This window comes from Pseudocercospora fijiensis (assembly GCF_000340215.1).
Source record: "Pseudocercospora fijiensis CIRAD86 unplaced genomic scaffold MYCFIscaffold_1, whole genome shotgun sequence".
NCBI classification, from domain to species: domain Eukaryota; kingdom Fungi; phylum Ascomycota; class Dothideomycetes; order Mycosphaerellales; family Mycosphaerellaceae; genus Pseudocercospora; species Pseudocercospora fijiensis.
Window position 1 is genome coordinate 8,451,313 of NW_006921532.1, and position 26,570 is coordinate 8,477,882.

At 49.4% G+C, this 26,570-nt stretch overlaps 6 protein-coding genes across 6 annotated transcripts; 2 read left to right on the forward strand and 4 right to left on the reverse strand.

Moving 5' to 3' along the window:
• Nucleotides 1–2,140: 2,140 nt before the first annotated feature.
• On the reverse strand, nucleotides 2,141–2,679 carry MYCFIDRAFT_76392 (uncharacterized protein; the record flags this gene model as incomplete). The annotated part of the gene is made up of 2 exons (XM_007922263.1): nucleotides 2,141–2,453; nucleotides 2,597–2,679. 2 exons carry the CDS (start codon nucleotides 2,677–2,679, stop codon nucleotides 2,141–2,143), a joined length of 396 nt encoding a protein of 131 aa, XP_007920454.1.
• Nucleotides 2,680–3,231: 552 nt separating this feature from the next.
• Nucleotides 3,232–4,197, forward strand: MYCFIDRAFT_25251 (uncharacterized protein; the record flags this gene model as incomplete). Its single annotated transcript, XM_007921495.1, has 1 exon — nucleotides 3,232–4,197. One exon carries the CDS (start codon nucleotides 3,232–3,234, stop codon nucleotides 4,195–4,197), a length of 966 nt encoding a protein of 321 aa, XP_007919686.1.
• Nucleotides 4,198–4,213: 16 nt separating this feature from the next.
• MYCFIDRAFT_209960 (uncharacterized protein) lies at nucleotides 4,214–4,850 on the reverse strand. Its single transcript, XM_007923634.1, has one exon. The coding sequence runs from the start codon at nucleotides 4,750–4,752 to the stop codon at nucleotides 4,327–4,329; it is 426 nt and encodes a 141-aa protein (XP_007921825.1). The 5' UTR covers nucleotides 4,753–4,850; the 3' UTR covers nucleotides 4,214–4,326.
• Nucleotides 4,851–8,551: 3,701 nt separating this feature from the next.
• MYCFIDRAFT_55523 (uncharacterized protein) lies at nucleotides 8,552–15,115 on the reverse strand (the record flags this gene model as incomplete). Its single annotated transcript, XM_007921971.1, has 1 exon — nucleotides 8,552–15,115. The coding sequence occupies one exon, from the start codon at nucleotides 15,113–15,115 to the stop codon at nucleotides 9,116–9,118; it is 6,000 nt and encodes a 1,999-aa protein (XP_007920162.1). The 3' UTR covers nucleotides 8,552–9,115.
• Nucleotides 15,116–15,568: 453 nt separating this feature from the next.
• On the forward strand, nucleotides 15,569–17,803 carry MYCFIDRAFT_193043 (uncharacterized protein; the record flags this gene model as incomplete). Its single annotated transcript, XM_007923635.1, has 2 exons — nucleotides 15,569–15,640; nucleotides 15,797–17,803. The coding sequence occupies 2 exons, from the start codon at nucleotides 15,569–15,571 to the stop codon at nucleotides 17,801–17,803; spliced, it is 2,079 nt and encodes a 692-aa protein (XP_007921826.1).
• A 533-nt stretch (nucleotides 17,804–18,336) lies between these two features.
• On the reverse strand, nucleotides 18,337–19,695 carry MYCFIDRAFT_27292 (uncharacterized protein; the record flags this gene model as incomplete). The annotated part of the gene is made up of 3 exons (XM_007921617.1): nucleotides 18,337–18,987; nucleotides 19,034–19,246; nucleotides 19,306–19,695. The coding sequence occupies 3 exons, from the start codon at nucleotides 19,693–19,695 to the stop codon at nucleotides 18,337–18,339; spliced, it is 1,254 nt and encodes a 417-aa protein (XP_007919808.1).
• Between the last annotated feature and the right edge of the window lie 6,875 nt (nucleotides 19,696–26,570).

Consider the following 26,570-nt stretch of genomic DNA (forward strand, 5'->3'; position numbering starts at 1 on the left):
TTAGCGATAGTAACTAGGTCGAAGTCCTCGTCGATATAGGTCTTCTATATAGCTCGCATTTCCGCCGAGTCGTAAAATAGCGGTATCTCGAGTGCCTACTAGAAGAATCCGACCCTTAGCTCCTTACCCTCCTTTAAACCCTCCGGTAGCACTATTAGCAACGATATATCCTTTATAAGACCTAGTCTTAGCAGGGTACGAGCTAGTATCTTCGAAGGAGTCGTAGGAGTGAATCTAGGTCCTATAGCTGCTTAGAAACTAGCCGCTGCTTTATCTCCGAAGATAATATTAATAGGAGCCTAGACCTTCGGGCGGGCTTTTAAAGCCTCGCTATAACCGCTAGTAACGCCCTTCTTCTTTAACTAATTAGCGACCTTCTTAGCTACATCTCTCTCGAAGTATAGCTTAATTATTATAATAAGGACCTCTATATATATCGGATCGCTAAATTTCTACTAGCCTTAAGCGATTAATCTTGCTAGCAATTTGATTACTTCGGAGGTTATAAGCTAGTGCTTATTAGGTACGTCTTGCTTGTCCGGATTGCGCTAGTAGTAGGTCTTAGGTTCTTTAATCTTAACGTTGCGACAAGTACTAAGATTATACGCAAAGTAAGCTCGAATATTAACCTCGAAGTTACCCTTCTCGTTTAGTTCTATTACTTAAACGTTAGCGAGAGCGGCTTGCTACTAACCTAGCGTCTTACTAAGAGGTCTCTTGCTAGCAGCTATACCTTGCCTCTACGCTAAGCTAACTAGACCTACGCTAATAGGCCTTAGTTTAGTATAGAAGAATATATTAAGTTAAGGGTTAGTTAGCAACTCCTCGTCGATCTAGTAACCGAGACGGTTAAGGGTACGGCTATAAGCCTTGTCTTCTTCCGTAGCCTTATTATTATTATTATTAAATAGTTGCAGCTAGGTCTCTTAATAATAATCCTTCTCTTTAACCCCTTTATAATAAGCCGATAAAGTTACCTTTAAATAGCGCTCTAAGCTATACTTCTCGGTTACTTTACCTACCTATTTGTATCTATTCTAACCCTCGGCTAGATCCGCAACGTCGAAGACATTACGCTTTAAGGTAACCTACCTATCTTCTTTAGTCTTCTTCGTAGTATCTATAAGGTACTAGCAACCTCTATAGTCTATTAAAACGAGGCCCTTCTTATTAGTAAGCCGCTCTCGAATATAGCTCTCGGGCGTAAGAGCTATATTGCTACGACTGAGAGCCTTTAATCTTCTAGTCGTAGAAGAAGACTAAGACTCGAAGGACGTCGTTATAGAGCTGCCTATCTTACCGCCTATCTTACCGCTAACGTTACTAGCTACCTCTTTAAGCGAGTTAAGTACTGCTTATTCCTTAGTACCGGAAGCCGTAGTACCCGCAGTAAAGCTATTATTTACTCTATCGATTAGCGGTACGGATTTAGCCGTAGGCTTCTTCCTAGCCGGATTAGCTATCGGTAGCGGCGTAATTAGCTTCTCGAGCGTCTTTAAAATAGGCTTCTTCTTAACTATAGCGGTTACCTTAGTTAGACTCGTATCTAGTCGCTTAGGAGCCTTACCGGTAGTTAAGCGAGTCGTACGACCTTCTATTAATACTTAGCGGCTTGCGGAATACTCTCGTTCTTAACCCTAATCGATACCTCGGCGTAGGTTTAGATAAATTAGAACTATTAGCGCTATTCTATACAGTCTTAAGAGCATCTATACACTAAGTTTGCTAAGAGAGCTGCTCTTAGCACCCCTAAAGCGTATTCTCGAAGATCGCGGCTCTGCGGACCGAGAGTGACAGGTAAAAGCCAACCCTTAGTAGACAATCGCTTGACGTCACTTCCTCGCGAGCGATCGCCAGCTGCTTGCTCATGGGAAAGGTGCGATGCCTTCTCAGCGAAGTGGTAGGAGAACGGGCATTAGGACGATGATGACTGTTAAGGGTGGCACTCATTCCGCATATCAATCATATTAATAGCTGTTCCTGGAGAACACGGCACGCACGCATGCTATAGCTTCACATGGCGTGGCTGTTTGAACGGGCTTCACCACCGCACCTCGTGATAGACGCTACCTCCATCGACGAGATCGCCCTTGTTCGTTTTGCCAGAAGCTAGGGCAGTCGAACAGAATAGTCGCTGTGTTCAATGGGCCGCCTTTAGGTCTACGCTCGCAAGCGTCTCTGCAGCGTACTTGCCAGCAGGATCGGTGCCTTCGGAGTTGAGGTTGCCAACCAAGGTTTCCCAGAACACATCGGGAGGCTTGTCGTCTGGATCTTCCCATCCTCCTACTGCAATCCATTTCCCCGTTATGGTATCACCGACAGCAGGCTTCTCTTGCAATAGGCGATGATTGATTGCGGATGATACGATAGAAGTCACGATAAGTGGGATGATCCCGAGCGCGGTGGCTGGGAAATTGCGACTCGCACGGCCGTGCGTGGTGCAGTGGACATGACTGTATTCAGAAGAGGGCTAATTACAGAAAGCCCAAAGATGAAGTGTGCACAGTTGCAGCCTCAGGCATCATGCACGTGATAACCTACACACACACTTCAAGTCAATCAAGTCAGTCATGCTCGTTGCGAAAGGAAAACCCACCAATTGCTAGCAGGACCGGATGGGGATGGCATCTTGAAAAGCAGCTTGGACGTCTGGACCTTCGGAAGTTCTTCGGCGGCCATCTTCGTATTCACTACTCAGGAATACTGCCTAGCGACTGAGACATCAAAACTGAGTGATCGAGTCTTCCCACCCGGACGCAAAACGTCAGTGGACGGCACAGGATTGAGCATGCGATGCTCAGCCTCTATAGCCTTACCGGCGCAGTACCTGAAGTCTGAAGAGGACGCCATCGGATGCGCATCACGTCGGCGATAGCATTTGAGAGGCCTGCCTGCCCGTCTTTCGCCGCGCCTCTACGGCAGCTCAACTCGCTTGACATACATACTGCTTCGAGGCTGTACAGAATATGTAGCGCATAGGATCTCGAAGCCAGACAGCTCGAAGCTACAAGAGCTACCCACCACGACCAGCAAGCTAAGCTACCAAACCAGGAGCACCTGACAGAAGCCACAGAGATAAAACACTCTACACCCATCACCATGTCCTTCAGCGAGAAGGCCTCGGACCTATTGACAGTATTGGATCTTCCCGTCGAGGCAAGCGAGTAACGAACAGCCTGCGAAACCAACAACTACAAAAGCTAACAAAAATCCCCGCCGCCATCCGCCAACATGTCCTCAGCCTTCCAAAACACATCCCTCAACTTAGCCGGTCTCGTAGCCCTCGCAGATCTCAACACAATAGCCCTCCGAACAGCCCTCACCGGAACCTCAACCTTCCTCGACGCCCTCGTGCTGGCCCCAGGTCTGCACAGACAACAAAATTCCCCGGAACTTCACAAAGGCGAATTCCCTGCTTGTGCGGCCATGACGAGCGGCTACGTGTTTCGCGTCGAGAATCCGGCGACGGTGCTGTTTTTGCAGAAAGTGGGTAAGACTGGACACTTGACGACGCTGAGAGTGTATGCCTCGAGACGAGATTCACGGACGTCGAGTTTTGGGGGTGCAATGGCGTATACTGCTGCCGTATCGATGACTCTCACGGTTCTGTTCTGGGTGATAGTTTCACTACAGGACGGGTGGGGTGTAAGCGTCCTCGGACTCCTGATTTTCTCTCGCCTGCTCAACATCATTGTGATCCGTCGCAGATCCGTACCCGGCTGGTTTGGAGCCAAAGAGCCCGGAGTCAAAGGCGATCTTCTAGTCCTCCTCAGCCAAGATCGGTGGATTCGACTGCAAGGCGATGTTGATGATCTCAAAGCCGTGACTTCGGGGCAATGGTTACGAGAACCTACTTTTTTCGAGAGCTCGCTGGTGGGGTTTGCGACTTTACTGGTGTATCTCGACGCTGCACTTGCTGGGAACGCAGCTCAGACGAGCAAGCTGCTGCTCCTGATCCTCCTCTTCGGCTCCGGAGGTCTGCTGGGAATTGCGAATGAGTGTACCGAAGTGCTTCAAATGCATGGCCGGCTGATTGAGGTTACCGGCCTGCCGAAAGCATATCCAAGACGTCTGGCTCTGGCCGAAGAACTCATTCTCAAGACCGGCCGCAAGGACTGGGCAGTCCGTGTGGGCATGGTGCAGCCTGACCACAAAATAAAATCAGAGAAGGAGCTAGACGGCGTTGCGACCATGTGATCGAAGGATCTCATCTGATACATCTATCGAAGCTGACCGTATTTATTTCATTACTATTAGGTATATCAACATCCACATCATCACGGCCGTCTCAGCGTCAAAAAAAAAACTCTCGGATGCATTCATCGATCAACTCTGCTTTGAACGACCATGGCGACTTCCTCTCCTGGTATTCATATACATCTCCAAAGCCGAACCATTACTGGAGCTTGCAGTATGACTGCCCGTCGTAGCCGCAGATCTTCTTGCGATCCTGGTTTCCCAAGCCATAGGACCTTTCGGGGAGTCTGGGACTTCTTCTGGCAGGGCTGGGATCGGTCCATTGAACGTGCCATTGGTCTTGAGCACTGCCATCAAGGCAGCAGACAAGAGAGCATTCTGCTTCTCCAACGCCTCCAATCGAGCATCGATGCGGGATGTGGCGCGAGTGGAGGTTCGCTCAGAGTGTTTGGTCACAGCAGAAGTCTTCCTCTGGGTGGCAATATGAGGGAGAGTCTGGTTCTTCTTTGATGAAGTAGAGATAGGCGAGACATCGTGGGAAGGGACTACGGGCATCTCTTTCGTATTGAGCTGTTGGCATCGCTTGACTCCAGTATTAGGCTTTTCTGAGCCAGAAGCCGGGGGTGTGGGTGGCAGGGCTCGATTTGGGGCCGGAGAAGGTAGGGGTGGAGCGTCATCGTCGAAACGTTTCAACACCGGACTGCTGGCTCTCGGAGATGAATGAATACTGTTGCTGTTGCGACTAAGTCGGCGCTGCTTGAAAGCGTTCCTGGGCAGCGAAGCAGAACGAGGGCGAGGCGCATACGACTTGCCTTTGGCTTCCTTGATGACCAGTTTCGCAGGTTTTGGTGGTGTTTTTGTCTTGGGTACTGGTCGTTCTTCAGCCACCAGCATCATTGGCGACATACAAATACCAGCTTGAGCCGCTCGCGCTTCTGCAGAGGCACTGGGCGAGATTGGCGTATAGCCAGTCTGATCTTCTTGGTCTGATTCTTGACTTGCACGAGACGGGACTGGAGACACTGGCGAAGTCGACTGCGTAACCTTTTGCAAAGATCTTGAGCCCGATTCCATACTTGTACGACTGGCTGCCGATGGATTTCGTAATGGCCGAGGTCGAAGGTCGGGAATCGTGATCTGAGGTCTCAACTTCTTCAATCGCTGTCGCGTAACTTGTGCCGGTGCGTGCGCAACCGAATCTATCGTTCGATTCACGGCAGATGGCCGATCTCTCAACTTCCGCGCCCGCACTCGCTCTTCTCGCTCTCTGCGATTGGCTGGATACGGCATATGTTGGATGATGCCCTGCTTGGTTTTTTCGCGAGACTTGGGTCGCCTCGACATTGGGCCTGTACACTCGGTGGTGACTACGGCTCTCATTGGCTCCATTTCGTAGTTGAAGTCGCTCGAGGATTTGATACTTGGTGCGACTCTTGGTGTGCCTTTCCTGGCGCTCTCGTGGCACGATACGACGTTCTCGATATTGCGATGATCTCGTCTCAGCCTCAACGGACTTTTCGGCGGCGGTGGTCCTGGACTATCCGGAAAGTTGAGGCTATCTGAGACACTCCTCTGGTACATCGTTGACGCGATGCTGGATGCTCGTTGGAGAAGGACTGGATGACTACCCAGACGTCGTGGGAGTGGATGTCTGATCTCGATCTCCTTGCCAGGACTGGGATGCTTTACGGGAAACTCTTCGTGCGGCAGTGATATGTTCGGTGTATGTGGAAACCCTTCCTGGATCGGCGAGATTGGGTGGCTCGTCAACGCCCTTGACGTGTCGAAGCATAGCTTTGGCGGTGGCCGGTCAAAGGTGTCGCTATGGTATGAATCTGCCATTGAGATTGCTGACTCTGGCACTGGGCTTGGCGGCTCCGAGGCGGCAGGGCGGACTGGAGTAGGATTGTTTCTATGACGAGCCAAGCGATGCGCTACTTCTTGGTAACTGGACGCAGGCTTTGAACGAAGGTCAACAGCAGTCGATGCTGTAGAGAAGTTGGTCGACAGCTTAGCACTCTCGTGAGGATCCTGTTGCTTCTCCAAGTGCGAAAGCCAGTGGTCAAAGTCATGTCCGCCATAATTCTGCAAGATGTCGCCAGTGGCCGAAGTCACGTCGTCGTGGAAACAGACCGACACTCTCGATTCCAGAATGTCAGGACTACCACTTGTCAGTCTGCGTTGAGAGCAACATCGCATCGATCTCACCTCAATATCGAAGGCTGGTAATCGAGCATTGCCTGGTCGCTACCACTATTTGCACTTTTGTGGACCTTCGGCTCTCCTTTCGGCTTCAAGGCGAGGTACCGTTTACCTGGGATCAAATTGTAAGATCGTCTTACCGAACTGCTCACGGAGAGATATCATCACTTACCTGTGGAAGACACTTTCTGCTCGCAACCGACGGGAACAGACCGGTGAACATCGGCAAGCAATCCACCTTCGTCTGGAATCGTGTCATCGCCACTATTACTCACAACCTTGTTTAACCTGAGACGAGATCGATTAGCTGAAACGTGAGAGATTGCAACTGTCATTCATTACGAACCTCTCATGAGCAGTCTGGACAGGCGTTGCATGGCGTTGATGATGTTGCTTCTGCCCACCCAGCCGCAGCAGTCGCAGGGCGGTCTTGCCACTTACTGCTCGCCGTGGATGTTCAATCTTGCTGGGCTTGCGATGCGGTGGTGCTGGCCCAGTGGTTCTGAGGAAGAAGGCCAGGTCATAAAGCTCATTGTCCTTGGGCAGGCGAGCCAAGCTGGTCTGTGTGATCATTTTATCGTCGTTGACGCTGACCGGGGGGTTTGAGTACGGCGCCTGCGTAGTACATGCGTAGTGCATCGACCATGAATCGGGTCTCGACAGCGGCACGGTCTGGTCGTCAATCAGCGGGCTCACCGGACTCGGGCAGCGAGTACTGTCGTCGAAATGTTGACGAATGGAGTGCTCTCGCCAGATGGTCGAGCTTGCTTTCCTGATCTTGTCCCGCTGGGAATCGGTGGCATCAGCATCAGCAGTGGTGGTGGTGGTGGTGGTGGTGGTGGAGGAGGGTCCTTGTCCCATGATGGCGCTCTCATAGACTGGGCCAGCGCCAATGCTCATGCCCGGCGTCGGGCCAAACATGTCGGGACGAGGAGATTGCGAGGGGCTTCCAGCGCGTGTTATCACGCAAAGGCGCGGAGTGTGGTTGGCAAAGGTGGGATTGCTGGGCGGTCGATAACGGCGCTGCAGTTCGGACAGCTGCATCCGACACGAGCTCTGGCAGCTGCTTCAGGTAAAGAGGCACGGGATTCTGGAGCACGCTGGGCTGGCCAAGCTACGCTTTCGACTGAACAGCCCGACGTGACGCTGGGCGAGAATGGGCGCTCGCTGCGGGAAGGGAAGGGAAGCTTGGCCTGTCGATCATTGGGATGCAGAAATTGGAGGGCCAGGCGGCAGAGACGAGCACAGCACAGCACAGCACAGCACAGCACAGCACCGGCGATCGATTCGATGTGCAAAGCAGGCAGCAAGACAGAAGGGACAGGACGAGAAGTAGGAGGGAAGGGAAGGGAACGAAAAGAGACAAGTCTCGAATAGAAACAAGAAAAGCGCACAGGAAGGCCGGCTGCAGGCGTGTGGGCAGGTCATAGGCACATAGAAGGTCATATTCCTTGACGATGAAGCTGTCGAGCTCTCACAAAGACGCAAGGCAGGTATGCGGCGCGCACCGCCCTGGCAGCACCACAGCAGATTTGTGCGCCGCGCTCTGCTGGCGCGAACAGCAGCGCTGCGTTATGCCCGGGATGGTGTCTTGCTGCTGTCTCGTGATGGGGTCCACCAACCTGTGCATGGTGTACACGCTCTGTAATACACGATGTATACGACCCTTTCAGGCGAGCTCGTTGTGTATATACAAGGCGGAGTTATCGCATACGCTGATATCCCGCCTACAACCCGCCAAGCTGCTTAATATTGCTCGGATATCCCAGTATTCGGGCATACCCGATGTGTATCCATGGGCGTACACCAGTATAATATACGATGTACACAACCTCCATTTCTCCGGGGCTGTAAACCCACAACACTGCTGCTGTCGAAGGACGGGCTGCAGGCGGTCGACGGGTGATGTCATGTCTCAGGCCAGTCCAGGCGCAATGGATGGAGGGACATGGGCCCCGGTGTGAGATGCATCGCACCGTGGCGGATCATCGAGGTAGCGGAGAGTCGAAGGGGGGGCGGAGCCAGGCACAGGCACACAGGCACAGGCACAGGCACAGGTCAGCAGTGGACGGTGGTACAAATGCGGGTCGAGCTGCATCTGCAGTATCACCAAAGGACGAATCCCTGCAAAAGCAAATTCGAAAACTTCGGTAGAACGGAACGGCTGACGTTGTTGCATCTGTACGACGTGTCGGAACGGCTGCAGCAGCACAAGCAAGCACGAGTCGAGTCCTGCAACGGCCACCAATTGCCAGTGACGGTGTCGGTAGTGAACATGCGTTCGATGGAGGCGATATGTCATAGCATGGTGCGTGCATGGCCGGGCGCCGCGAAACTACTGCACACCATGCCTTCCATTCCGATATGATGAAGCTTCGACCAGTGCACACATGAGAACGGCCGTTGCGTAACCAGGCCGCGACCATCACATCACCCTCCAACTCAGAGAAATCCACCCACTATATCGGCATGTGTTCCGTCAACACCGCCACCACGAGCTCATGTGTCCCCGGAGTGAAGCAGCCATCCATGTATCACCTCACCGTGTGCCCTGACGCAAGCGCTACATAAGTGAGAAGACGCGCCTCACGCATTGCCGCTGGAGCACTGTCCTCGACTGTACTATCTTCTCTCATCCCCGATTTCTTCCGTCAACGCGTCTTGCTGGCGCTCTCTGCTACGCGTCGCGTGTCTCTTGCCCACTGTCTCATGGATCCTATCTGCCGCCGGGCTTTGCTTTCTTAGGTATAAACATGCTGCTGCTTGCCGCTTTTCGCTTGTATGGCTTGGGCACCTGCGCAAGCCCGGGATTCTGTGGTCTCGCGTTGCCATTGCTGCCGTTGCCCGGGCCATCCCATCCTCCAGACAGAGGAGTATTAGCCCTCGATGCCGACTCATTCGATGCCGCGACTGACGGCTCGCGCATCGAAGCTGGCTTGGAGTCTTCTCCGTCGTTCGCTGTGTTCGATCGACTCTTTTCATCATCCTCCATCTTGGCATGTTGGTCAGCATCTTTCATTTCCACGTCATCGTCAGCGCTGGGTATTGCAGCCTTATGCTTGCTCTTCTTGATGTCTTCAAAGCGATATCGTATACCATCCATCTTTTCAGCATCGGCAGCTTTGGCGAAAGGGGTCCTTTCTGCTTGCCGAGGCTTTGATGCAGCGTCATTATGGTCTCCGTCAGCTTTCGCCGATGGCTTGGTCGGCTCGGTCTTAATATTGCTCGCATCTAGCATGCTCAGAGTCCTGTTGTTGCTGGCTGGAAACTGGCTCGATGGCTGATGCAACATGCGCTTCACGTCTCCACTTGTAAGGCAATCCCGCTCGCGCGCATCCTCAACCAGTCGCTTCCAGTACTGACCACGCATAAGCGACTCCGAGTTTCCCAACACCCAAAGACTGCTTTTCGCTCGAGTGAGACCGACGTTCATCCGTCGAATGTCTTGCAAGAAACCGATGCCCCCGGCGGGTGAAGCACGCACGCAAGAAAAGATGATGATTTCGCTCTCACGACCTTGGAAAGCGTCCGTTGTGTTGAACTCGATGAAGTCGAAGATCTGCTGTCCGTACTTTGAGGCAAATCGGTTCTTCAGCTCGCGAAGTTGCGATTTATATGGCGTGATGATACCAATCTTGCTGGTGAAATCATAGTCCGGAAAGTCTGCTCGTAGACGATCGTACAGCAACTCCGCGATCGCAATTTCAGCTCGGTTCACCAAAGAGTGGCCTTTGGGAGCCGATTCATGTTGTCCAGCAACGTCAAAGAATCGGTATGGCGCGAGCAGAGCACTCTTATGCCACGGCTGCGCCCTAAGCTTTGCCATACTGGGCCCGTCTTTGAGCAAGCCGTCGTAGAAGGATCTGCTCGGAAACAGACTGATGTCGGGATGCATACGGTACTGAGTGTCAAGTAGATGCACCTCATCAGGAAAGTTGTTCTGCATCCGCACGAAAAGTGATTGCTCATACTGGAATTTGGCCGCCTCTTTCGAGAAGACTGTGGGCGGCAATTGCTTAGGGTCACCGACCATGATGCATTTGATGCAGCCGTACTTGAGAGGAATGAGTGAGCTCATTTCCACACATTGTGCCGCCTCATCGATGACGACAGTCTCGAATTCAATGTTCAGGCTTTGAAACATATCGTGACCAGATCCGGAGAGGGTTGCGCAGATGACATGTGCTTGGTCAAGCACGGCTTGCTGCGCTCGCTTTCGATTCAGCTCTTGCTCACGTCCAGCATTGCGTTCTGAATCCTTGACATTGTCTATCCGTGCGCCTAGCTCGGCCTTGCGACGCCTTACGTGCACGATTGAATCGTCCAAAGTCTTGCGTTCCTTTTCGGGCATTTTCTCACCGGCATCAGCCGCATCACGCTGTGCATAAAGCTCTCGTAGCTGGGCGGAGATTTGCTCGTGCTCCTTGAATAACTCGGCGTTGCGCTGCCGCTGTTTCTCATCGGCTTCGTTGCCGCCGCCCAGCTTCTTTGCAACGAGCTCATCCATTGTGACATCTCTGACTTGTGTGTTGATAGCGTCGCTGCGACCAAGGCGCACCACGTTGATTGCGTGATTCTGTCCATTCTTGGTCTTCACGCCCTGCTTCAGACGAATGACCAATTCATCTACTGCAGCGTTGCTGGGCGCGCAGACAAGAAGTTTCTTGGACGCCGAATCACTGGCAAAGTTGCTGTTCGCTGCCGGAACAGAGATTCGCGTGGCACCTCTTGGGTTGTTGGCAAGCGTTTGCGAAAGAAGTCCACCAACAATCGCCACAATGGTCTTGGTCTTGCCAGATCCGGGCGGACCTTGAATGAGTGTAAAGCCTTCATTTTCTAGAGCGCCGTTTACAGCCTCCGATTGCGCTGCATTGAGATTCCAGCAATCACGATAAGAATTGATTTGGCGTTCACTGAAGTTGATCTTTGACGATGGCTTGGCTCTGACGATCTGGTTGCAGAGATCGTAGTAGGTCAAACCCTTGAGCGCTCCATACTCGCGCTCCAACGGTGTAATAGATTGGATTTTCACACCGTAGATGAGCTGTTGCGTTGTGAGTTGTGGTGCCAGCGATCCACCGGGCATGACTTGGTAGACAATTTCGAGGTGTGCTTTTTGACGCTTGACTTTATATATCCGAGCGAGACAATGAGGTGCTTCAGCATCGGTGAGAGGCTTCTTCGATCTCGAAAAGAGGATGATGTCACCTTCTGAAAGTGACAGGTCGCGATTCTCCTGGTGTCCGATGATGCTGCTGATTTCGAGAAACTGGTCGACATTGCTGCGATTCTGCACCTTGATCTCGTAGGGCTTAGAGCTGCTTTCTTCCCGCTCTTTGGCCATTCCTTGCCATGCCTCAAGGATCAGCAGAGGCTCAAACGTGTTCTGGTAGGTGATTGGGTCGCGGAATGAGTTCTCCACTGTAGAGAATTCGTGCGAGTTGTGTCCTGGTGGATAGTCTCCTGAGTAGAAGACATCCCAGCCCAAGATTATGCGGTGTAATGGTCCCAGATCCGGCGCAAGTCGAGCGCGCATGTCCTTGTGCGAACGATTCTGACGATTGATGCGAGTTGCACGATTTTTGACTTCAGGTTTGAGCCCTTGCGCGTTGCTGAGGTCAAGCTCCGGTCGTACCTGTTTCTTCGGCTTGCCTGGGGGTCCAAATAAATCGTTGTCAAGGTCATCCTCTGAATCGCTCTCATCGTCATCAGAATCAACCATGACAGTCTGCCCTTTCACAGAGTGATCTGCGCCATAGTTGCCAACGCCCAAAACTCCAGTCCCAGCACCAGAAGATTTTGCCTTTGCGAGAGCAGCTTCGCGCCTGGCTTTGTCTTCAGCCTGAGCTTTCCTACGGTTAGCAACGAATGCATCTTGTAGTTGTTGTTTCTGCTTCATCTCTTGCTGCTGCTTCAGAAGATTGTTGAACTTTGGCTCCTTCGGCTCTCCTTTCTTCTGCTCGACAGCTTTGCTCCATTTGCCGATGTCCAGAGTGCCTTTGGCTTTCGATGCGGTTGTAGAGGTGGGCGTTGAAGCTCCAGATTCGCTACCGGCGCGTCCTGCGAATGCGAATCTATCAAGAGAGCTCTGCTTTTTCTTGGCTTGGGATGTTTCAATGATGCCTGACAGAGAATCGCCAATGTGTCGTTCCAGAGCGCGCTGCAGCTCGGCTTTGTGGTGTGCTGCAAGCTTCGTTTTGATCTTTTGGGAGCCGGTCTCTATTACAATCCTTTCAACGTAATCCTCTGCTTCTTCGCCAACTCTTATACCAACATCTTGCAACCTAATCAACATCTTGCTGGTCAGACTGACAGCTTTAGTGATGAGGTAATCATCGCGCAGTCGAAGCCACTTGACTACGCTCCGAAACGCTCGATTCGTGCAATTGAGGAGCGACTTGCTATCTCCGGGAGCACCACTAGAGTCGATGACACCAGCGAGGACTGCGTATTGATCGAATGTGTACTCTGCAAAGTCCATTGTATCGCGACAGAATTCCTGCATTTTGTGCTTGTCGAGGCCTGTTCCACTCCAATGCTCAGTCATTTCGAAGATCATTTCGGTGATACTCCAAACTCGGAACCAGAACACCTTGAGCGCTCGGAGATCGGATTCAGTCCAACGACTCTCCTTGCGAAGAATGCCATCCTGCGTGTTACAGAGGCAGTCGAGTATATCTCGACAAAGCTTGAGGGAAACCTCGCAGGGACCAAATATGCGTGCTTCCTGAATCAGTCCCAGACTCTCTCCGACGGCGGATAGCATTGTACCGAGCATGAGTTCAATGACGTGGAACAAACTGTCTCTTCGATTGTCTTGGCCGCTCAGTGCCTTCAGCGCTGAAAGCGTGCTCTGATGGATCTCGTCATTGGCACTGAACAAAAGCGTCATGAAGCCTTGTGATGCCTTCTGATCCATCAGCAAGTCCATCAGCTGCTCGGGCGTGAAGTGATCAACGCGTCCCAGAAAGTCTGTAATGACATGATTCTGGGCTCGCGAGAGTGCGTTGTTCCAATTCGGTGCTGGCTTTGGCGCCTTCTTGAGGTCGACAGGCGGCAGTGCATCAAGCTGGACCAGGCGCTTGATGCCGAACAAAATGGCAGTCGGCAGGTACGCATTTCCAGGCTTGACAGCTCGCATGGTCATCTTCCAGAGGTTTAGGCTGGAGACACCAATCTCATGGTCAAGATCGTGATTCTTCTCAATGTAGCGTCGATCTCGGGCAAGGCCCTTGACTTCCATTGCAAGTATACGCTCGACGATATCGAGGTCAAGCAACTCAGTCTTGGAGATGGCGGGTTCGTCTTTCTTTTCAATTCCGAGAAGCTCCTGCAAAATTGGACTGATGTGATCTTTTGCAACGGCTTCGACAAGGTGAACGTAGACGGGCCCTCCATCGACGGCGTTAGTAATGATGTTGATGGAATCAAGAAGCGCAGTGAGACCCTTCTCCCAGGTGACTCTGCTCGCATAGTTCGAATACCGTTCTTCCTGGTACTTGTGCAACAGCTGATTCAGAAGAGTTCGAAGAGGTGGTACAAGATTGGCCGGCTTGATGCTGTGAATGATTGCGTCAACCCAGCCCATCTTCTCTTCTAGCCGCAGAGGTTCGCGCTCATCGCGTGTGGTGAGAAGTGTCTCGAATCCGGGTGCTCTACAGATTGCCTCAATCACGTTCTGTGGTGTGGCCGATCCCACTGCCTCCCAGAAATCTCCCGCGCCCACTTGGATGAGTTTCTGGACACTGGCGAGCAAATCCGTAAAGTGTGGAGCGTCGATCTGGAAGTGATCAAGCGCCATGACGAAGAAATTGGTGTCGAGCGCTCGAAGGCCCTCGTCCATAGCGGTCTTGTCCAAACTGTCGACAATGAGTTTGGTCGCTCGCCAATATTGGGGTAAATAGACGAGGTCCAGCGAGATGACGTGAACCTTGGCCATGGCGGGTTCCAAGAAAGGCTTCACAGCATACTCGAACTCTTCCTTGAAGAGCGGACGCTTGATTCTGTTGACGTTACGTTCTGCCCAATTTCTGCGCTCTTCGTTGGCGGAGTACATAAAGGCAATCATGCCGGGCGCATAATTTGGGAGATTGACTTTCTTCTTGGTCTGCACGAGCCGGAAGGGCTGATCAAAGTGTTTGGCGAGGAGCTCCTCATGACGTAGAAAGGGAATACAATGGAGCGCTTCGAACATGGCATACATGCCGACATCGCCCACTGCAGTGATCTTGCGTTCTTCGGGAGGCATGTCCAGTAAAGCCTCGGTCATGTCGTCGAGGCCGGCAGTGATACGCTCACTGTTCATGGCGTCGAAGGTCTGCATGAACAAAAGAACATCTTCTGGTGAGTAGTCGGATTCCAATTGATTACGCAGGCGCCGTCGAGCACGATGGAATTCGCGCACGCAAATGTCGCAGCGCGTGAGTTGTTTGGAGAGGCAGTGCTTCAGCTTGGCCTGATATGGCTCTGCATCCGGTCCGTTGAAGGCCAGCAATATGCAGGTCTCCATTGCATCGTCTTGCCTGCCTCTGGCTTCTTGTATCTTTTCCATGCGTTCCGCCTTTTCCTGGCTGCTTTCTGACGCCGCATCTCCCAGGTCCTCGTCGAAAAAGTGCCCGCCATCGTCATCCTTCTGGCGCGGACAGAACCAGTGCACGCCAGCATCGAGGTTGGCAAGGGTCTCGAGCAGGCCAACTAGTCTCTCGCCTCCCGCCATGATGGCTGTGTCGCGGCGAGGGCGAGGCACTCAGCAATGCGGCGGCGGGCACACACAGAAGCACGCGCGCCCGCCCGCTACCTGCACTCCAGCGAGCAATCTGATATAGGCACAGCAGTTGATGTTCAGACTCGATTGGGTAAAGACGGTGTTTGGTAGACGGTAGTTCAAGGTGATGACGGCGTCGTTTCGCTTCGCTAGAATCGGTGACGGTCGAGGTGAATGTGTAAGAGGCAAAGAGCGGCAGGCGCAAAGGGATGACTTGAATAGGGCCGCTGAGAGTGAGCAAGTGAAGCAGAGGCGGAGGCAGAGGCAGTCGTCGAGATGCGGCAGTCCCGTGGCAGATCGAAATAATTAGTTCTGCATCGAGTGAAGTGTCGAGCTGGTGCTGGTGCTGGTGTTGGTGCTGGTGTTGGTTCAGGCGACGTTCATGTGCTGAGACTAAATGCAGGAATGGAAGAATGGAAGACCGCATGCACCAAACGCCGTCCACTGCATATGCGCGTTCAATGGCAAGTCGTGACTGTGAGTGAAATGCTGGCAGCTGGTTGCCGCTCTGTCGTCAATGGATGTCGCGTAAGGCGCGTCAGCGGCTTCACCCGCAACTCAAATTGGCTGGCCTCGTTTCGTTGCCAACTCCAAGTTCAACTTTCCAACAACCATATACTGCATCTGCTCCAGCTATACTGCCCCTACCCCACCCCATATCGGAACCCGGCGGCAGATTGGATACACAGCTATGCTTCGATCTATCCGTTGAGAGCCGACATTGCCTTTGGGTATCTTCTCAACACGGGCTTCCATGCTCCAGTCCATAAGCAAATGTCTCAGGACCTCTTCGCCGCCTTCGGGGAGGCTCTAACTATATCAGAACCAGCAACATCGAATGGCGCTGATCAAAACTCTGGAGCTACCGGGTCTGAGCTTCTCCATGCTCAATTCAGAGCCGTGCCCAATTCAAGCTCCCAGCCAACTGAAACGTTGTCGACTATCGAAGCCGACGAAGATGACTTTGGAGATTTCGAAGATGCTTCTCTCGCTGTACCCACAGAGTCGGACACTGCCCCGAAAGCGGAATCTGCAAGGCTGGAAAGCGTGACTATACCTCCTCGTATGCCTCCCACGAAAGGCTCATCGAGTCCTTTCCCTCCCAAGGCACAGAAGCGGGAAGAGGTTTCGAAGGCAAATGCAGGTCCTCAAGTAGGCAGACATCCCTTTGCAGATCACATGGACTTTCTATTCTCCGGTGGGGACGACGAATACGACGCTGGTGACGATGATTTGGAAGATCTGAGCAAGAACCCCGAAGCCGCCATGGCGTATTCGAAACGTATGATCGCCGAGCAGCAAGTACAGACGGGAAATGTCAAACGGCTCCCTTTTGCGCCCAAGAGCCGGACTATAGCTCCCGTTCATGCTCCAGCTGCACCGAATCCCTCGCCAGCCAGGAACAAGCTACAGAAGAAATCAGGATACGTGCCGACCAAGGACCCGAATGTGCTATTCGATGTTGAGAATATCTCTGAGCATGAGAGCGATAACGATGCTGATTTTGGCGACTTTGAAGACGCGCCCCATGCAAAAACCGAAGTGACACCATCACCAAAACCTTCACCCGCCAAACTGCAGAAAAAATCAGGTCCGCCGACCGCCAAAACTCAGAAAGCCACATCAAAACCCTCGATGCCTGCAATCGATCTGCTTGGGCTATCCGATCCAGTGCTATCGCCAACTGTGAATTTCCAGCAGCGGCATATAACACAGAACAGTATCATGAGCCCTCGCTCCGAACGAGTAGAGTCCATTCTCGGAGCATCGAAAGCAGACTCGATGACCAGACCGCCCACAGCAGGGAGTCTCTGGTCAGCAGATGATGAAGCTTGGGATGATTTTGATACTCAAGAAGATGAATCAGGACCTGTAGCGCACCACAGCCATAGCCGGACAGCATCATCTTCCATATTACCATCAAACCTCACACCTACAACTGGTCGGAGCAGATCTGGAACACAGGACGCTCTACCACCCACCAATGTCCCGCCTCCTGCGATCTTACTTTCCATCTTTCCCTCGACCTTTGCTGCCGCCCAAGACGCCCTCCTTGGAAATCTTTCAAGACTGGACACATCTCAGCGACAGCAACTACTCGGCCACCCAGCAACCCATCAGTTCCTCAAAGGATATCTCCAAAATAGTATTGTACTGGCCCATATTGTTGCAGGTCGCAAGTTGCGTTGGAAGCGGGATCAAATCCTATCTCAGTCCATGCGCATTGGACCTGCTGCAGCGGGAGGCAAGGGTGGTATGAAGCTCAACAGCATCGACAAATCTGAACAGACCAAGGAGGATCGTGAAGTGACCGATGTAGTGGGACAATGGAAAGCGCAACTGGGCAAGCTCAGAACTGCCGTCACTGGTGCTAGTGCAAGTGCAAGCAGCACTTCAAAGCTGCCTGCTGTGCCAGATATTTCCGAAACTATGGCCGTGAAGACATTGAAAGCCTTGGAAGGTGGCTTCACAGCGCCACATGCGTGTGCCCTATGCGGACTGAAGCGGGACGAACGTGTGTTCAAAGTCGACGTCGATGTTGACGACAGCTTTGGAGAATGGTGGATTAATGGAATGGATATGCATGTCAGCTGTAAGAAATGGTGGGATGAGAATAAGGATAAGCTGAAATCTAGATGAGGTCGAGACTCATTCGCCCTCTATATGACATGCTGCCTCAGTTGCAATCTCTTCACTATGTCTCTGACCTCAGTCACATCCTCTTGCAACGAATCGATAATCTCGCCCCATACTTCTGCAACATCTCTTTGTCAACGGCACTCAGCTGCAGCACTCTTCTGAAGCCTGGAACAGCTTTCGGCTGTCCGAGTGCCACAACCGTCTTCTTTTCGTCTATAACTTTGATTTCTCGTTTGAAACCAGCTGTCTCAGCCTGTGCATTCGAGAAGATGTCAATTCGAAAACTTCTGGAAGCTGCGTAGCTGCCTATGTTTTGCCATCCATGAGCTCTACAAGACCAGGAGCTGCAGTGAACGCTATGGCCATGCCACTTGATGGAGTTAGCTGTACAGTCTCGAAAGTAGATCTTCCTCGCACGGGGACCTAGCTTACTGTCCATTATGACCAGCACATATAAATTGTCCTCTTTTGCCAGGTATCTCTCCTACCAGAGGCATCCCATCTGGAGTCTGTAGAAATGTGAGGGGCCGGTTCTAGATGCGTAGCTGATTTTCACTTACCATTGCTATTATTCCACTCCAGCTTTCACGATGGAGCTTCTCACGAGCGTCGGGGTTCTGAGACCATCCCATCAGATGGTTTGCGGCGAAAGATTTAGCAGCATCTGTCACTGCCTCGAAACCCAGCAATCCATCATCAACACATCTCGCAGGATGCTTCCGAAGCCATTTTGCAAGCTCGATTTGACCTGGATTGCTTCCACCAAACAAAACTGGACCGGCAGTCGTGCTCCGTGGATTTATACTATAGAAGACTCCGTTCCCGCAAAGAATGCCGAATGAATGCTGCGCTGCGTTGTTGCGCAAGAAGCCTGCTGGCGGATCAAAGGCATCGCACATGTGTGGTTGTGGTCTTATGATGTTGTACATGCTTGGCTCAATGGCGGAGCTGTATGCGTTCGTTGCGTGGACAACCTGAGAGCATGCTATATCGCCTCGCTCAGTTTTGACTATCCAGATGTTCTCATTCCGGGGATCTTTCGAGATTTCGACCGCTTTCGTGTGGGTCTGAAGATTCACGCCGTTTGAGATGTTACGGCGCATGATGTGAGCCACCAGCTTCCATGGATACAGCGTTGAGGCTTTCCAAGCGTAACATGCCAAAGCACCCTTGACGCCACTGATCTGGTCTTCAAATCAGTTCTGCTCTGCAATGTACAATCAAGCCTACCTTTTCTGCTTCTCCCGGATCGGATGTGACCCGCACATGCTGAAGTCGACTGCCGACCGCTTTCAAAGAATCATACGTACGCGCCGCTGTTTCTGCGGCTTCGGTGGTCACAGGCACATCGAAGGTGTCCCCGACGAACAGGTCACAATCTACGTTGTTCTCACGCACGTACTCCACGATGCTTGACCACGTCCGCTGCTCGTTCTCCATGATCTGCACAACATGGCCATCAGAAATCATTTATGAGTCCAGCATCATTGAATGGAAATTACCTTGAGAGCTTGCTCCGTTCCAAAGGTTTGTTGAAAGCTAGAGAATCCTCGCCATTGATCTGGCTTGCAATGGCCGGCATTGCGTCCCGTCGCGCCAGAGCAGAAGTCGCGAGCTTCAAGAACAACGACACTCTTCTCCGGCCATCTTTCGATGCAGTGCTTGGCGGTCACAGTGCCAGATATGCCTGAGCCAACAATCACGATATCGGCTTGACCTGGGAGTAGGTGCGTCGTGCGATGTCTTAAAAGCGGATCGCCTTGCACGCCTCGTAGCCAGTATGATACTGATGCACCTTCATCTTTTGGAAAACCTGATGGTGGTGGTGGAGGTGGTGGATGTGGACTGGATGAACCTTCCTTGATCGCTGGAGGTGCTGGTGCTACCGGCATCGCTGGGATGATTCTGCTCGTGGCATAAGTATGCTCGTGGCGTACATAGACACAGCTGCACGAATCGGCGTCATGGTCATTATATCAATACAGCACTTCTGACCGCAGCGACAACAACGCAATCTTTGCCCCTTCAAGTTCTTTTCAATATATCTTTTTATATAGAGGAGTTGTAGCTTAATAATATAGAGCAAAGATACTCTAACTTGTATCTATTTTTAGAAAATAATAAAGTTTCTAGTCGTTACCTATTAAATTTATAGGCTATATAGCCTAAAATTCTAATTTAGAAGTTTAACAATTTTAGTATTTTTTTCCGCCTTAGTATACTATTTTTAGTAATCTAAAATCTAGATCTTATAGTTTTATCTTATCAAAATCTAGATTTAAATTTATATATTAGTATAGAAACTATTAGTAATATAATCTAGAAAGGAATATTATTTTCTTACTATATTCTCTTTAGTTTATCTTTTTATTTAGAAGAGCTATAGCTTAGTAATATAAAACAATGTGAGAAGGGTTATGTTAGCAGGTAGATAGGGTAGTAGTAAATTAGTATAGTATTCGATAGAGATCTAAGAGGAGAGGGAGGAAGGCAGGCAAGTTAGCCTAACGCTAAGCGCTAAGCCCTACCTAAGGCACTAAGACCCTAGCTTTACTCGAGCCTAGTTATATGCCAATTACGTGTAACCTCGTTGGTCCTAATACACGCTTCCCTTCTAAAGGCCGCGCCCTCGTAGCTAGTCTTTATTCTAACCTCTATCGCTACTAACTTAGTAGGTCTAATAAGCTACTCGATCTGCGCTAAATTGAATACGCAACCTTCGATTATATAACTATATTAAACCTTACCTCTAATATAATACAATGTCTAACTCTAACTGCGCTATCCTTATATATAATAAAGTAATATATAACTATAAGAATTAAGGACTATCGACTAATTATAATACGAGCGCACCTTCCCTACTATAATAGGTAGGTATACGGGGTATTATAGTACTGCCCCCGTTCTAAGTAATGTCGTACCGAGTTCTCTGCGTCTACTCTTAAAAGACCTAGAAATGTCTGCTTCTAAGGGTTGTCCGCTTCCGAGGGTTATTATTCTTATTATTATAAGGACTATTATTTACTATCGTAGTTTTACTAGCTCTAATTAGTTAGGTTTAGTAGCCTTTAATTATTAATCTTATCTTATCTTTTAAAAAACACAGCTCGTCTAGTTTCTATAGGTAAAGGCTATTATAACTTGCCGAGGTCGTCTTTTAGAACTATAGGAACATAGTAGGCCCTATAGGTTAAGTGCCGAGCGTTATTAAACTAAGCAAGGGTTAGTATATTAGTTCTAGGCAATTGTCGGAGGTCTAATTGCTTAGCTAGGCGGTAATTAATAAGGGTACTAACTAAATTTCCTAGATCTAGTATAACCTTAGTTTAATAGTTAGTTCTATACGTATCCTATATAAGACAGGTGCGTATAATAGCTAGCACAATGTCGATGGTTTTACGCCGTATAAGGCTAACAGTTAGTACGGCGCTTATTCTTTTTTCGAAGGTTAGCCTATAGGGGTAGCGTTAGCTACTAAGAGGTGCTTTCGGTACTTAGCGGTAGCACGGTCGATTCGGGCCTAGTCCTTAGGTTTGTCGTATTAGCCTAGGAGATAGCTAGTGCTATTATTGTTAAAGCACTTCAACCCGGTTAGGGGATTGCTATAGCCGCTATTGCTACTATTATTAGTTAAGCGATTAGTATTATAGGGATACGAGCCTCTTCTACGGCCCCTATTACGGCCTCCTCTATATAGCCGTCGGCTACGGCCTCTTCTACGGTCGTTGTTACTATTCCTATTATTAGTATTATTGTTCTAGTAGGAACCTTAGTTTCCTCCGCGGCTACGATAGGTAGCTAGGCGTATCTTAGATTCTAACTGTTATTAGAGCTAAACAGCTCGTTTAGCTGTTTCTACTTCGACTATAAACTAAATGCGTGTTAGATTAGCCTATTTAAACACACGGCGGCGGTCTAATTTAAGGACTAATTCCTATCTTAGTTTAGGTCGTATCTTAGATATCTAGATAGAGTCGGTCTTAGGTAGCAAATCGTCCTTAAGGGTCTTTAGGTAGGCCTCGAAGGATCGGGAGGTCTAGTCGGCCTTTTGTTTAGCACGTAGGTATTAGTCTTAGGCGTGCTGCTAGCGCAATATAGGGTTACTAAGGGTGTTTAGCATAATAGTCTTATAGTCTTGCTACTAAATAGCGGTCTAATTATTAAGGGAGTTAAAATAGTTATCCTAGGTACGCTTTAGGTCGCTATTAATGTACTATATAGCATAAACAACTAGGGAGTAGTCGTCTAGTAGCGCTCTTAGTGCGTTACGCTAGTTAAGTTTATAGTTACGAATATAGTCGTTATACTACTTCCGACTAGAGCTATTAAATACAGTATAATCCTTAAGCTTCGCATCCTTCTTCTATACGGAAGGTCCTACTACTAGTTCTAGTTTAGTAGTAGTTGTTAGGGCTTCCTATAGGCGGCGAATCTCGAGGAGATTATCCTTTAGCTATTGTTCCTAACGCAAGGCAGCGAGCTTGTTTTAGGTAGCTTCTTAAAGTCTCGCTACTAGCTAGGGCCCGAAGGCTAGTTAGCTATATCGATAGTTAATAATATTACTAAGAATGTTGTTAACGGGCAACGATAGGTTATCCCCTTCGATTATAGGTTCTTTAGTAGGCCCTCTAGTAGGCTCTTTAGCAGGCACCTTAGTAGGAGGCACTTTAGTAGGCACTTTAGCAGGCACTGTACTACTAGAGTTGTTATTACTAGCGCTGCTAGTAGCGCCGCGGTTGTTGTTTTGTAATAAACTAGCTATTATAAGGGGCGACACTAATAATATATTATTAGCCCCTAAGATACAGATATAGCGGAATTAGTAGATATCGGCTTAGTGCGATTAACTTAGTATAATAGGCCGTACAGAAGGCCTTGCTTAATAATTAGTACGGTTGTTTTAATAGAATAGTACGTATAGGTCCTATTCTTCGGGCGTAATATAGTTAAATCGATAGTTTTCGTAGCTATACCGCTAAAAGCTTGAAATAAGGACTATCTAGCTACTGCCCTTAAAGGGTAGATCGAATACTATATAAGAAGGGTTATGTTAGCAGGTAGATAGGGTAGTAGTAAATTAGTATAGTATTCGATAGAGATCTAAGAGGAGAGGGAGGAAGGTAGGCAAGTTAGCCTAACGCTAAGCGCTAAGCCCTACCTAAGGCACTAAGACCCTAGCTTCACTCGAGCCTAGTTACATACTAATTACGTATAACCTCGTTAGTCCTAACAAATAAATATACTTTAACTTTTATATATTTTTAGAAAATAACTAAAACTATTATAGCTATCTACTAAGATTAGCCCTAAACTCTTAAATAAAGATTTTAAGATTTTAGTATTTATTAAGCCCTAGCTAGTCTAAAACCTAAGACCTAAAAGTTTTACCTAGTGTAGGTATAGGTTGAGATTCTTATTTTAATACGCTTGCTATTACTAGTCTTAGAATCCTAAAGCGAATATTCTTAAGAATTGTAGGCTTAGTAGTTTAAAGTTTGTAATTCTTAAGAATATTCTTTTCTAGGTTATAAGACTATTTATAACCTAGTTAAAGTAAAAGCTCTAATATAGATTCCTACTAGGTAAAACTATTCAAGTTAGGTTTAGGTTTTGAATTACTAAAAATAGTATACTAAGGCTTAAAAAACGTAAAAGTCTTAAAACCCTTTTTTTAGAATTTTAGGCTTATCTTAGTAGACAAATATAGTAGCCCTAGCAATTTTCTAATACTAGATTAAAAATAGAGCATTTTTGTCTTATATTACTAGGCTATAACTCGTCTAAAGAAAAAGATATACGAACAAGAATCTAAGAAGAATTTAAGGTTTAAATTCTAGATTATATAACTAATAGTAGCTATATTAAGAGAAAGATTTTAAAATAGATTTTTGTTAGGTAAAACTATAAGGTCTAGGTTTTAGATTACGAAAATTGTATATTAAGACTTAAGAAAACGCTAAAATTCTAAAATCTCTAACTTAGAATTTTAAGCTATATAGCTTATTAATTTAGGAGGCAGCGACTAGAAATTTTGTTATTTTCTAAAAATTTGCATAAATTAAAGTATATTTGTCCTATATAACTAAGCTATAACTCCTCGGGATAGAAAGATATATTAGAAAGAACTTATAGGGGCAAAGATTGCGCTGTGAATTCTTTATTGACAATCTGGTATGTATGGAGCTCCGTCGCATCGCCACAACGGCCAATAATGTCCCGCGACTTCACCTTCATCAGGATCATCGCGACACCATCATCGCTGCACCTCTCCTGCCAATGACAATGCCGATTTTGCAGCTTGCAACGCGCTCGACATCAATCCCGCCTGACGCCAAGCAGATCCCTTCCGCGAGTACCGTATCTACGAGAAGGAAGCATTCGCTGGATAAGAGTCGTTATGAAGCTGGAAGTCCATGATTCTGCTTTCGGAAGACTCGGACTCGCCAGCGATAGAATTGCCGAGGAAACAAAAGGGAAATTCTCAAGCATGGCAGAGCTCCAAGAGCTCCATACCATGGTCCATCCATGTTTACTGTACGTATCGGCTTTATTGCCTCTACTGTGCTCCTATATTGGTGGTCAAGTCCGTCAATACGGTAATCCGAGCGTCTCGAGAGTCTTCCTGTGTCTATGCCATCTTCCGCGCAGATTTGCTGATGTCGAAGACTTCTATTGCGACGGGAATGGGATAGCCGGACAGCAGCCTGAGACCGCGGAGAAGATCGTCTACAGAGCCTCTTTTCGATTTGAACATCGCAACCGGCAAAGAACCTGTCACCTCGCCAGATGCAACAATTTATAGTTCCGTCGGAGTGGTAGACTCAAGAACTGTTAAGAATGAGGTCATCGGTGTTTCTGTGCCTCAAGTCTGTCACATTCTTGACCTCGAGTCGACCCGTACACTGGATCAAAAGAAAGCGATTGCAACGGAAACAGCAGTAATCAGGGACTAGATGGTGCTCGACAAGAACACGACTCAGAGATATCCAGAGATTGTGGACCATGACTGGGGCTGAGGCGCTTAGCAGAAATATGGAGAGCAGGAGCAGCGGGCAATGGAACACAACGCCAAGGCTCGAAGATACCTAGCACCTGTCTATCTAGTGACTTTAGCAGATCTCGCTGGCTGCTAGACAATACGTTGAGCTCACGTCAAGATTCCCGAAGAAGCTTTGACTGACAGTACTTGCTTGTAGGAATCGTGCGACAATATCAAAGCACAATGGAGGAAGCAGAGCGGAGCCAAGGATTCAACCACAATTCTGGGTCTGCAATACCCAAACTGACCGATGGAATCCGAACCATCTTTGAACGTCATTGAACGCGGGAGATAGGAGCCCAACAGACCATGCTGTCGCTAAGCCGTCTAAAAGGGAGTGCTACCGTGGCGCACTAGGGCCCGGCATGCTACAGGAGCCTCATCAAAAGCTGCAGCCTCTATGCTCGCAAAATCGCACGAATGTATCGGCGGTCGCTTACAGTTCCCTCGATGCAGCCCACGCCTGCCTACGACACGATTCTTGTGCAGACACCGATCTGCGTAGCTTTGCATACCGATGGATTTTGTGCCGATGATAACCTTCACGCCGCTTACTGCTGCGGTTTGTCTGCAAGAAACCGCTGCTCATAATTGACGAACTCTCTCGTACCGTTACAAGGCTCCAAGTTGGATGTGGAAACGGGTCATTCTGGCGTGGCAACCAAGGACCATGGAGCCTCAGCTTCCGCATCCAGGCGCAGCACACTTTGATCAGCCGTGACATCAAGACCAGGTTCCTCGTGGAACATGTGTATATCTCTCGGGTGGCCCCGCTGCTTTCGCGCGCTACGGCATTCATACCGAGCTTGGAACGACACCTGAAAAGTAGTCTTCGTTGCGTGGAACCAACCTCAAGCGACAATCAATGAATAAGATTCGCTTGCTCGAGTCCGCTCAAGTCTACTGGCAATGATAAAGCGGGGAATGGACATCCTGCCCAAATTACCCAGACCGTACCATAAGATCTTCGCGCGAGTGGCAGATATATGATATGACAGTTTCGAATGTGCCGAGAAGCCTTGTCATGGCTGCTGTCCTCCGGCTCGACATCTTGCGCACGGCGAACGGAGAGAATCTCGGATTCTGCCAGTTATCTATCGTCGCTACGAAGTCCGGTGAATGTCTGGCAAGGTCAGGTCAAACATCTACGCGACCGTTGGTGGCGTGCGGAGTAATGATAGGACTGTAGGGGGCACGATGAAGTCAGTGCTCTTTCTGCAGCTGTCGAACACTATCTCAGAGCTCCACATACAATTTGCAGCATCTGCATGACCTTTATCGCTACTGCAAAATGGCGAGTAGAGAAGAGCTCGCAAGGATATCGATTAGTCGACCGAAGAACGCCGTAAACGAAGGAGCGAGCTTGAATGCATGCTTGTCAATACCCGCCATTGTGCAGTACTTTGCGTAGACACAACGCACGCTGGCTTCTAACAGCAGCGACCTACATGGTGCAACGCCAGCACATTGACCAATGCAAGAGCGAAACAGCCATCAATCTCGTATGGTACCCAATTTCGAAGACGCCATGGGCACACACTTGGCATTATGCGAGCACTGAGTCCTGGCCTACGATCTACATGTAGTCATGGTAGCGAATCAGTATGCAATACAGGAAGATGGAGGTCAGCAATTGTAGCTCTGATTCAAAAGCAACGACGAGGTCTGATCATCTAATTCTCTCCGATCGCTCGTGCATGTCTGGTTGTACAGACCCGCTATCTG